This window comes from Sardina pilchardus, chromosome 20, assembly GCF_963854185.1.
Source record: "Sardina pilchardus chromosome 20, fSarPil1.1, whole genome shotgun sequence".
Taxonomy (NCBI): Eukaryota; Metazoa; Chordata; class Actinopteri; order Clupeiformes; family Clupeidae; genus Sardina; species Sardina pilchardus.
In genome coordinates, this window is record NC_085013.1 from 28,653,365 (window position 1) to 28,666,375 (window position 13,011).

Sequence of the window (13,011 nt, forward strand, 5' to 3'; positions counted from 1 at the left end):
TCTGAAGTAGAATGCCCCAAATCACGGCTCTTATTCTGAAGTAGAATGCCCCAAATCACGGCTCTTATTCTGAAGTAGAATGCCCCAAATCATAAATCTTCTGTTGACTTTCGCAGGCCAAGAGGAAGCTGGACCTCGAAGATCCTTTGTACCTTCCAGGCTTCCGTACCCCGAAGGGAAAAGGAAACGTAGCCGCCGCACGTCTCCCGAGTCCTAAGAGTGAGTATCGCCACGGCAACCACAACCACACACAAGCATGCTGACATCACAAAGGAAAACAAGATTTCTGTTGTTCTCTTTTTTTTATTAACGGCTTCCTGCTTTGAGGCAAACATTGAGACTAAAAGTAAAAGTATTTCTGTGTGTGTGTGTGTGTGTGTGTGTGTGTGTGTGTGTGTGTGTGTGTGTGTGTGTGTGTGTGTGTGTGTGTGTCACCAGCACCCAAGTCCCCAGGCGAGCGGACGCGGTACGACACGTCTCTGGGCCTGCTCACCAAGAAGTTTGTGGGTCTCCTGAGCGAGTCACCCGACGGGGTTCTGGACCTCAACTGGGCCACCGAGGTTCTGGAGGTGCAGAAGCGGCGGATCTACGACATCACAAACGTTCTCGAGGGGGTCCAGCTCATCCGCAAAAAGTCCAAGAACAACATCCAGTGGCTGTGAGTTTTACACGTCTCTGTGTGTGTGTGTGGGTGTGTGTGTCTGAACAACATCCAGTGGCTGTGAGTGTTACACGTCAGTGTGTGTGTGTGTGTGTGTGTGTGTGTCTGAACAACATCCAGTGGCTGTGAGTGTTTCACGTCTGCGTGTGTGTGTGTGTGTCTTAACAACATCCAGTGGCTGTGAGTGTTACACGTCTGTGTGTGTGTGTGTGTGTGTGTGTGTGTGTGTGTGTCTGAACAACATCCAGTGGCTGTGAGTGTTACACGTCTGCGCTGCTACCTGTATGGACCATGCCACACAATGCCCAGCCAGCCAGCCAAGGTTTCCATCTAACTGTGTGTGTGTGTGTGTGTGTGTGCTCTCTGTCCCAGGGTCGGGGGTGTGTTTGAGGGCTCTGCGGCCGGAGAGAAGACGCGCTCGCTGCGGCGGGAACTGAGCGCGCTCGAGCGGGAGGAGAAGATGCTGGACGAGCTGATCCAGTCCAGCACCAACCAGCTGCGCCAGCTGACCGAGGACAAGGACAACCAGAGATATCCTTTCAGAGCTAACCTGCTAACATGCTAACCTGCTAACATGCTAACTGCCTGCACACACTAGGACAACCAGAGATGTCCCTCATAGTGCTAACTAGCTAGCTGCTATGGGGTGGTGGTTGAAGAGCTGGGCCAGCATGCAGTAGCCTGAAAGTTGTCGTTTCAACTCCCGGCTTCCACCGCTGTGCCCTTGAGCAAGGCACTTAACCCCAAGTTGCTCTGGGGACAATGTAATGACAATGTAGTCCCTTGTAATATAGTTGACATATGTAAGTCACTTTGGACAAAATTGTCTGTTAAATGTAATGTAATCCTAACAGCAGCAGCAGCATACCGTACACACTAGTGTCAGAAATGTCCCTCGTAGTGCTAACTAGCGAAGTGCTAACAGCCAACACACTAATACATTGGTCCTGCACACACTAGCACCAGCTCCGCTGCCACTGGAGAAAACCAGACAACTTTCTAATTGCCATTTCTTGCTCTCCACCAATAAAGGTGGAGATTTGGAGGTCAACAGAAGTGCGTGGTGAATTGGGCAGGCAGCTAGAGGACATGACAGGGGTCTCACACGAGATCATTGGGCCATCCGCACCAACTGAGCTGGTATAAGATGAGATGTTTTAAAGATCCGGCTAGAAATAAATAGACCTTCAGTGCAAATGGGGGCAGGCATCAGGGGGGGGCGGGGGGCAGGAATATGACGTAGCAGCGGGAACATCACGGATCCCCGGTTCCCCGGTTCCCCTCACTCCCTTAGAAATAGCACACACACACAGACGTAATGTTGCTCTGAGAGTTCCGTCTGCACTCACACACAGCACTGGGCACACAGGGGAGTGTGTGAGAGATGGAGGGAGAGAGAGAGGGAGGGAGAGAGGGAGAGAGAGAGGGAGGGAGAAAGGGAGGGAGGGAAGGAAGGCAGAGAGAGGAAGAGAGAAGATAAGGGCTCCATCCAGCCGCTTCCCTCCTGGTGTCTCTCTCTCCTTCGGGCACGACGGTTAGACGCTCCGCCTGTTAGGGTTGGGTGATCAAACACTGTTTATTTGAGAATCTCTCAGCAATGGGTACTGTCCCACACACACACACACACACACACACATACACATGCAAACACGCACACACACGCACGCACACACACACACGGATAATGTAGATAATTATAGCTCCTGCCAAATTGTGCTGCACTGCACTGTTGATTGTTCCAGCCCTCTGAGCTGACACTTGAGCAAATGTTGTGTTAAGGGACTCAGTGGATCTTTAGGAGGGTGTGTACAACCTGGCATGACACAGAATTGTCTAAACATGAAGGAAACAGTTATGAGAGTGTACAACCTGGCATGACACAGAATTGTCTAAACACGAAGGAAACAGTTATGAGAGTGTACAACCTGGTGCCAACACTATTACTATCAAACTCTTAAGGTATATAATTCACATGCACGTTAAAGTTGACCTCACTGAAGCGTGTTGAGCCTTAACTCCGTTGCACGCTCGGCTACGTGACCTACCAGGACATCCGCTCCATCGGCAGTTGGCAGGACCAGACGGTCATCGCTGTGAAAGCGCCGACAGAGACCAAACTGGACCTGCCTGAACCCTCAGAGGTGTGTACCGCAGGAAGTGCATCCCTGGAACAGGAAGTAGATGTGTGTGTAGACACATGCGGCCCAACTCTGTGGCAATATTTGCTCGTCTGCTGTGGAGAAGGATGTCTAGAGGGAGGGCACATGGCTGGCCTTATCAGGAGGACATGTTGTGTATTTAGATTCTGGTTCTGACTCTGGAAGGCATTTGAAGTTTTTTGGACAGTAATGTTATCATTGCACTCCCGGACTGTGACAATCAGACGCTCCTGTTTGGTCTCTAAATCTGGTTCAATCAGAAATAGACAATAGACATTGTCACAGACCGGAGGAATCTTAAAATTCCCCCTACTTATAAATTCCCTAAAATAGGAACTTCCAATATTCTGTGTTAAACGGCTGCGATTCCATCTCTGTAATCTGAATCTGTAAGTGGGACATCTGTAGATCCTTTCTCATGTACATGATATCAGTGTGTCCACGTCTTGTGCACTGCTAGCCCAGTGTCCTGTGATGGCACACTCTGGACTGGTACGGTGCGGTTGTTTGCGTTGTTGGCACACTGTGCTCTGGTCTGGTACGGCGCGGTTGTTTGCGTTGTTGGCACTTGTTATAAGTAAACACTAACCTTCTCCTCCTCCTATCTAACTGTCTATGTGTGTGTGTGTGTGTGTGTGGTGCCGCAGGGCTCTCTGCAGATCTACCTGAAGAGTAAGAACGGGCCCATCGAGGTGTACCTGTGCCCAGAGGAGCTGCTGGAGGACGCCAGCCCGGTGAAGAGCGCCACCCCCAGGAAGGAGCTGCTACTGCAGGGCATCGCCCCCGCCATGGCCACCACCACGCCACTGCCCTCACACATGCCCGTCAAGCAGGAGCCCATCACAGGTACGCATCTAACGTGTAGTTATCAACATATATAAACATATGTATATATATATATATATATATATATATATAACTTGAATACACCTCATGGTGATACTTGGACACGTCATCAGTGATAAACCCGGGGTATATATATATATATATATATATATTTATAAACAGTAATAATGTGTTGTTATCAATAACACTTATAAATACAGTTATAAACAATAATTATGTGTAGTTATCAATAACACTTATAAATATATTTATAAACAATAATGATGTGTTATCAACTTATATATTTATATTTATAAACAATAATAACGTGTTGTTATCAACAGCATGTATAGACAATATGTATAAATAATATTTATAAACTATAATAATGCATTTCCAAAGGAGCAGTGACAGGAAACAGGGTCAGGAACAATACCTGATGTCATCAACAAAAACATGTGTTTGTGCAGACTAACAGTACTAATGCATTTCCAAAGGTGTAGTGACCGGCCCAGGACTTAGAGATCTTAGGCAGTGGCATGTTATTCAGGCATGGACAGTGATGTTTACAACTGGAAAACATAGAGTTACAGTGTACACATTTCTGATAACTTCAGCACAACGCGATCTGCTTTAAGTCCTGCAATGTAGCGTTCCCCAATGCTCTGCACTCTGGGCTGGTGTATCTGCCAATAGGTGCGACGGCATTTGTCTCCCAGCTAAGATGGGAGTGTGTGATCATTAGGGGATATGTTTCTGAGAGTAGGGAATAGTTCATTCCATGTAGGCTATATACTGTATTTTAGTGGGTGTTATGTGTATCATGTCAACAGAATGACATCATCGTTGGTTGTCTAGACACACTTATGTTCTGACAAAGACAACGCACCACCCTTGTAAACCTCCAGGAAGACATACTTACATTTAAGACTCCATCCCCAAAGCCATTTTAGACACGGCGTAGGAGTTTAGACCTTAAGTATGACGGATGGCTTCCGGTGTACGACACATATGCACAATTATACTTTCATTGTGTCATGAGCATGAACTCATGGTACAGAAATATAGTCGCCATCATGTCGCAACGGTGAACTCCTCGTACAGAAATATACTCGGGGTGTGTTTGGTCTGGGTGTGTTTGGTCTGGGTGTGTTCTCTCGTTACTCAGGACTTCTGTCTCATGTGATCTGCTCTGCCATTCTGTATAAAAGGCCGTTCAGGCCAAGAACGATAACTATAGCGATAAATATAAAGATATGACTTTTGTTAATACGAATGACGACGTTCACACATAAACTATGATGATAACGGCATAAAGAACGATATAATTGGGGATCACATTCACACCGATTTTGAGAACAATAAAAAGCTAACAGCCAATCAGAACCCATCACATTTTAGTGTGGACCGTTATGGTTATGGTTATAGTTATAGTTAAAGTTATAGTTATAGTTATAGTTATGGCTACAGTTATCGTTATGGTTATAGTTATTGTTATGGTTATAGTTAAAGTTATCATTATGGTTACAGTTATCGTTATGGTTATAGTTATGGTTATGTTATAGTTAAGTTATTGTTATAGATCTGGCTATGGTTATCGTTATAGTTATAGTTATGGTTATGGTTATGGTTATGGTTATGTTATGGTTATTGTTATTGTGAACTGTTATCGTTATCGGTGTGAATGGCCCTTTACTCTACTAAATGGATCTCTCTCTCTCTCTCTCTCTCTCTCTCTCTCTCTCCCTCTCTCTCCCTCTCTCTCTCTCTCTCTCTCTCCCTCCCTCTCTCTCTCTCTCTCTCTCTCTCTCTCTCTCTCCCTCCCTCTCTCTCTCTCTCTCTCTCTCTCTCCAGACCTCCCTAAGCCCCAGACCCCCGGTGCTGTAGTCCCCGGTGGCAGCAGCAGCGTTGGCGCCGCCCTGCTGGACGTGGAGGGCATCCTGGGGCTGCCGCCGTGCCTGCTGCAGATGACGGAGGACCAGCTGCCCTGCGCCGGCTTCGTGCCCGACCCCTCGGTGCCCTTCGTCAGCCTGTCGCCGCCGCTCGACCACGACGACTACCTGTGGGGGCTGGACGAGGGCGACGGCGTCACCGACTTCTTTGACACGTACGACCTGGGAGACCTGCTCAGGAGCTGAGGGGGCGCGCGCATACACACACACACACACACACACACACACACACACGTACGACTTGGGAGACCTGCTCAGGTGCTATGGGGCCGCACACACACACACACACACACACACACACACACACACACACACACACACACACGCCTCAGTTAAACACACACACACACACACACACACATATACGCCTCAGTTAAACACACACACACACAAACACACAGTTGAGGGCGGCGTGGAGGGAGTGGGCTGAGGTAGTGTCCCGATCAGAAGAGTGCCCTCTACTGGTCATCACGGGGAGGAGCACTGCTACACTATGAAGCCATGATGTCTCGCTTCAGCCATAAGTAACTAGAGATAGTGGATGTTAATCTTATTGGATATTGATTATTGGATTGGATTTTGTGTTTAGAGTTGTTTTTCTATTATTTTATAAGTTTGTAAAGATTTTAAGAAATTGTACATTTGTTTTTTTTTAGAGTTTTGTATTTTTTTCTTTCTAATTTGTAAATCTGTATTTTTACTTGGGTCTCATTTTCAGCCTCTAGACTGTGTAGAGTGTGCTGAAGTGAAGTAGATTCGGTGGGCATTTGTGTGAAGGAGGGAGGAAGGGTTTCACAGTCTCAGGAAATGTCTCAGACGTCTGTACAACTCTCTACCAGCAGGTGGCAGCAGAGGCTTTTTATTTAGAAGTTAGTCAAGCTTTACACACTTACACTGTGAGATCCCCAAACAAAGTGCGGCGTTCCAGCACAGCTAATGTGATGTCACGTCTCAGCCAGGGAAGGTCTCCAGTGACCTGAAATGAAATCTTCATGTTCTGTTCTGGTAACCCTCGCACCAGCTGTTCTAAGAGGGTGTTCTAACGAGAGGAACCCGGATCCTCAGTGGGTTCAGACCAGGCTGCAGTGGCTGTGTTCTGGTGGCCTTGCTAAGCTGAGCCCAGAGCTCCCGGCTCCTGTATAATAATGTGCAGTCCAACCCGCACGGGCATCCGGCAGCTAGAGATCCATGTTTATTAAACTGGCAGCTAGATTTTCACATTTATTACGTAAACTGGCAGCTAGATATCCATGTTGAGATTGTTGGCGTGTTTTGTTTTCTACCAGCAGACATTGTAGAAGTCTCTAGTACTGAATCACCTTTTTACTGGCATTGGCAGAGAAGCCACCATAAACTTGAGGATTTTTATATTACTTTTTTATTTAGGAAATGTTTTAAAGCTCAGAGGGCTTTATCACATTGAGGATTTAACACTGCTCATGAGGTTTCTAAGAACCTTTTCTGACAGACATTTTTATTTTGAACTGTTTTTTGGATCTTCCTCAAATTGGAAAACTCACTCGCAAGAGTCGTGTTGTTTCCGTATGATCAATGATGGATTTGAAAACACTGAGTCCAGTGAATGTGAATGGTCAGTAAGGAGTGTGGATATGGGTCAGTGGATCCAGCTAGTGTGTGTGTGTGTGTGTGTGTGTGTGTGTGTGTGTGTGTGTGTGTTGATCCAGACCAGTGCTTTTAGCCCAAGTCCTCAGTAAGACCACCAAAACCTCACATGTTCAGTTCAGGGTTTACGTCTTCCACTGGATCAGAATAGTGTTCCAGGAAATTGTCCTGTCCTATTAAACTTGAAAAGTGTGTGTGTGTGTGTGTGCGTGTGCGTGTGCGTGTGCGTGTGCGTGTGCGTGTGCGTGTGCGAGTGAGTGAGTGTGTGTGTGTATAGAATGGACACTTCTGGGTGGCATATTCAACTATTTTGTATTTTCCTTGAGCATAGTAAATGTTGAATAACCTTAAAAAGATGTATGACAAACTGCTTTATTGCTGTCATATCCAGAATTTAATGACCTGTCCACAGCTCCAAGGCTCACAATAAATTTGTGTGTGTGTGCATGCATGTGTGTGTGCGTGCGTGCGTGCGTGCGTGCGTGCGTGCGTGCACAAATGTGTGTGGAGGGGTGTGTGTGTGTGTGTGTGTGTGTGTGTGTGTGTGTGTGTGTGTGTGTGTGTGTGTGTGTGTGTGTGTGTGTGTGTGTGTGTGTGTGTGTGTGTGTGTGTGTGTGTGTGTGTGTGTGTGTGTGTGTGTGTGTGTGTGTGTTTGTTTTTTTGCATGTATATGTGTGCATGTCAGAATTGGGGGTGTTTGGTAAATGGGTTTTCAGTTTTGGGGTGATTTTGTTGGATTTTCATTTTTTTTTATGTGTGAAATTTAGTTTTGTATAAAGTATTATTTTTGTAATTGTACAGAATGTTTTGTATTTATAAGTTGAAGTGTGTTGTGTATGTTACGCAATGTCCCATGTTATTGCAACCCTCTGTATCTGACTCATGCGGCACTTAAGGTTTCAAGGTTTGGTCTTTAAAAACTGAATAAAATATTACATGTTGCGTGTAAGTGCAGTCTTGTCTTTGATTATGCAATGGAGTTCAGGAAGGTGTTTCTGCCTGTATGCAAAAGAGTGTCCTGGTTCTTTAAAATATTGTCGTTGTATCAGCCAATCAGAATGACTGTAGTTCTTCCTTTGACGTGAGATATTAGTGCAAGACCAGACCGCTAGCCACTAGCCAGTAAGCGAAAAGAGAATAGTTGCCTGTTAAAAGAGTTTGTATATGTTCTTTTCCTACGTGTTTTATGTTACAGTCTGTCTACATAGGTAGACTGTGTTTTATTTTGGTTAGTTTGGCGAAAGTTAAACGTGTGAATGTTCAAATGCTTGAAGCCAATGCTGCAAACAAATATGGCTAGCTTTCTGTGAGAAGATCCGCATCCTTGTGATCATCTGCTTGTTGGACAAGGACACCAACTCTTTCATTCAGGTTGCGGTAGGAGTTAGTCTGCAGTAATTCTTCGATGCAAATGGAGTTTGTTGGATTTTGGGTTTCAGTAAGAGTGTACTCACTCACTTTTAAACCTTAGAGAGACGATAGCCTAAATGTTTTTTCCTTTGCGTTTTTTTTTTTTTTTTGTATGGAGTGCACAACATGGGCGCTAGCCCAATTTAGCATGAAAAGAGACCGGCTAATTAACGTCTAACTGTATGTTGAATTTAATTCACTACAGCATTTCGTTCAGAATTGATAAACTGAATTTACATTTATTTTTACATTCCTTTAGTTATTTTCCATGTAGCGCCGAAGGAGTGAGGAACTAGCTTCAGTAGCTCACTGGCACAGCAGGTTCATAGGAAAATAACACATATTCTAAAATAGCCCTAAGTTGAAAATAAAAACTTATTTTAATAAATGATTTAGTCATGCGACTATAGGACTAGCTGACTGTATATAAGGAGAATAGCAATGATAAACAGCAATGTCACTTCAATCAGAGAGGGTTAAAGCGAAGGATCTTTGATTCAATCAATAGCGTAATGATATGATAAAATAGTGGAAAGTCAGCTGTCTGATCTTGTCTTATTTCAGTGGTTTGGATGATCTGCTGAGTTATTTTCATGCCTGTTAATGGTACAGGAACAACATCAAGTGTTGCCTTTGGGACAGGAGGTACGATTAGGTCTTGTGGTCGACTCCACTCAGGCTCTTTGGGACAGGAGGTTAGACTGGGTCATGTGGTCGACTCCACAGACTCTTTGGGACAGGAGGTTAGACTAGTCATGTGGTCGACTCCACACTGGCTCTTTGGGACAGGAGGTTAGACTGGGTCATGTGGTTGACTCCACAGACTCTTTGGGACAGGAGGTTAGACTACAATAGGTCATGTGGTCGACTCCACAGACTCTTTTGGACAGGAGGTTAGACTAGGTCATGTGGTCGACTCCACAGACTCTTTGGGACAGGAGGTTAGACTAGGTCATGTGGTTGACTCCACAGGCTCTTTGGGACAGGAGGTTAGACTAGGTCATGTGGTTGACTCCACGCAGGCTATGTGTCCTAGAGCTGTGAGATGTAGAAGGTGAAGGAGAGGCGTGGCGCTGTGCAGAAGTGTTGCCTCCTGTAGGTCATCAACAGTTTAGCTCTCCTGAGTCTGGGAGAGTTTTAGCTTCTATTCTGAGTTAGTTAGTTAGTTAGTTAGTTAGTTGCCCCCTTTGGGATTTTTTTTTTCACATTTCCCAACACTTTTCATTGTACCGAGGATCATGGCACATACATAAGGGGTGGCACACACAGGCAGGCATACCTATTTCAGACACCATAGACATTTGACACGGACATTTACATATAACATTGTGAGTATGTGGGAAAACATACATTATTGCACTGCAGTGCATACATGTACTGTATCTGCAAGTCTGTGTTTGACTGAGGATGCAGTGCAACACACTCCTCTGGGTGACAGCACACAGGATTCCCAGTTTGAGCTTTATTGGGGCAAGTGTCTCCACTGCACCTAGTGACCCTAGCAGTCCGTTGTGTTCACCTAGTGAGGCAGTAATAATCCCCATAGGGGCTGAACCCTGTCAATCTACACAGGTCCACTCAGTTTGCCCCTAGAACCTGTAAATCAGCATAGTAGTTCTCCTGATGCTCCCTCCTTAACTAGCTTGGATGCAGCTCCCACAGACTCTGGTAGGCAAGGGAGCCTATGGCTGCTTGGCATCGCAGATTTCATTATTGCACATGTCAGCAACAATGTCTTTGATATCATGTTAAGTTGAGAAGGAAAAGGAACTAGATGTGGAGTGTGGTGGACATACCTAAGGGACAGGTGCAGGGTGGAGAGTTCCAACGATGGTAGAATGGGGTGCTTGTGTTTTTGTGCGTGTGTGTGTGTGATTTCAGTCTTCTTGCAGTTGGTGTGACTTTGACAGGTATGTTTGAATTCTCTTCCTTGTAGTATCCCCTTCTACCTTCCACAGTCCTCATCTTCATTATATTTCCTCATCAGCAGAATACTTGAGCAAAGCGTGCATAAGATTATTAGACACAAAACACACATTAGAAAATAAACACACAGGTACAAAGTACAAGTTAACACTTGGGGCCACTGTTATTCAACCTCTATATGCTCCCACTTCGACAAATCATCCAAAATAATTTGATTTCATAATATCATAGCTATGCAGATGAAATGCACCCACATTTTCGTTTGATAGTTTTTTTAGGAAGGCCTGTGAAAAGTCCATTCCAGTAATTAACCCTGCTGGAGATAAATGCAGACATTCTGACATCAGACCTCTTAGTTGAGGTGGTAAATAGCTGATTTAGTTTTTGCTTTCGTGTGGCTGTTGAGATTTACATCACTGTCAATACACCAAGAGTTTTAACAGTATCCTTTGCTTTGACATGTTTTGTGTCAAGGAGAGTGGCAACCCTTTCCTCCTACAGTCTTTCCTCCTTTTTACCAAATATATTCACTGTTGACAGGTATGTTTGAATTCCCTTCCTTGTATAATCCCCTTTTACATTCCACAGTCCTCGTCTTCATTCTATTTCCTCATTAGCAGAATACTTGAGCAAATTTCGTGCATAAATACAAGCACCACACAAGGTACATGGACAAGGTTGCAGCTATTGAAAACTGTTAAAAATACATTAAAAACAAAATACACACAAGAAAAACAAAACACAAAACGCACAGGTACAAAGCAGAAGTTAAAGCTGGAGGTGAGCAATGGGAAGGGAAGAGATGGGGTATTACAACTACAGGAAACATATTGATATCTTAAGTATAGTGCGCAATACTGCCAATTCACAAATGCCCTGTCAGTGCGCATAAATGGGTAACTTTATTTGACCAAAGTTGACATAATTACTATTAAGCGAGGAATATGAGTTCATTTTGAATTTATTTAAAGTCTATTTGTTAAGAACATACCTGTATCTGTCTTTTAATTATTCCACCTTAAGTCTTTTTTGTTTCCTTGTTAACTATTTATTGCACATTAAATTACCTCTGTGTATCAAATGCGCTATATAAATAAACTTGACTTGCCTTGATTTGACTTGACTTCTCATCTAACCAGACGCCAAGACATTCATATTCAGAGAGACTTTGAGACTTTTCAGTGTTGGAAGTGGTTGTTTGCACACCATTAACCTCAATGCGCCCAGCTCTGATACATAGCATATGATTCGTTTTTAGCATTCAGCACTAATTTACCATTCATGAGAGCTTCTTGAAGAACATGAAGTGAAAGATGCAGATTCTCAAGTTCTCAATGGCAAGTTGGACTTGACTACCATTCAAATAAGAGACAATAGCATTATAAAGATTGTGGAAGTAGATTTCATTATTGCACACAAGTCAGCAGCAACGTTTTCGCTCCTGACACCTGACACATGATGAGGTACGAGGAAAAAGGAACTAGGTGTGAGGTTTGGTGAACATACCTGAGGGACAGGTGTACGGTGGGGAGGGTAAGAACAATCCAGTGTTCTAAATTCAAAATGTTTTGATCAGAATTAGAATCAGCCTCATTGGCCAGGTTTGCATACACCAACAAGGAAATTAACTCTGGTTAATCTCTGCCCTCAAAGTGCAACACTCGAACAAATAAAACATAAAATACTAAAACCAGAACAGTAAGAACAGAATGTAGGGCCGTAGAATAAGGCTATGTATAATAATAAATACAATATGTACTGTATGTACATTTGCAAATAAATAGGCACTATGGGTGGGCTAGGGTAGCCCAATGCAGTTGTCCGGAGGGGATCTGAGCAGAAACAGAGTAAGCACCATGAATGGGTTTCTCCGGGATTCCAGTAGACTTGTGCGTTAAAGCACTAAAGAGTTTTTCATACCTTAAAATGATGTTCCCAAAATCATTGCAGCGGTTCATCATTTCGTAACAGAGTGACGCATTCACTTCGCCGCCCTCTATCGGCTATAACCACACTATACTTTACCAGAGACATACGAAACTACAAATCTGACATGCTTCGACGTCGCAATACATCATACTTTCGTAAAATCATGCAATATACACTACCTTGTCTGTGGACATCATTATTTGCTGGATAGACAAATAGCGTGCATGCGACAGAGGAAAAGTGCTTTAGTGTTGCTTTGCTGTAGGAGAAGATTTTACCAGGAGAATAATATTTTCTTTTCAAAATGTCAGGGGTGAGCTCAGACGCAGAGAGACAGGAGAGCTAAATTGCCATCTTGTTCAATGCAGTGTTTCTAGTGTCATATTTTAAACAAGGTGCAACAAATTGTCAAAATGCAATGTAGATGACTGCGTTTTTTTTTTTTTTTTTTTAAAGAACTCAATTAGTGTCACTACTTTGCTGAAAGAATTATTAATTGTTTTTTGATCATCTCAACTAAGTAAGG

The 13,011-nt window shown here is 44.1% G+C and overlaps 1 protein-coding gene across 1 annotated transcript in view; it reads left to right on the plus strand.

Moving 5' to 3' along the window:
* The window catches only part of e2f2 (E2F transcription factor 2), a 14,816-nt gene extending 9,001 nt beyond the window's left edge, over window positions 1-5,815 (plus strand). The window contains exons 2-7 of the mRNA XM_062522659.1: window positions 117-219; window positions 439-658; window positions 1,034-1,192; window positions 2,688-2,802; window positions 3,468-3,666; window positions 5,500-5,815. Coding sequence (XP_062378643.1) covers window positions 117-219; window positions 439-658; window positions 1,034-1,192; window positions 2,688-2,802; window positions 3,468-3,666; window positions 5,500-5,783 — 1,080 coding nt within the window. The 3' untranslated portion in view covers window positions 5,784-5,815. The remainder of the gene's footprint in view (window positions 1-116; window positions 220-438; window positions 659-1,033; window positions 1,193-2,687; window positions 2,803-3,467; window positions 3,667-5,499) is intronic.
* The last annotated feature ends 7,196 nt before the right edge of the window (window positions 5,816-13,011 follow it).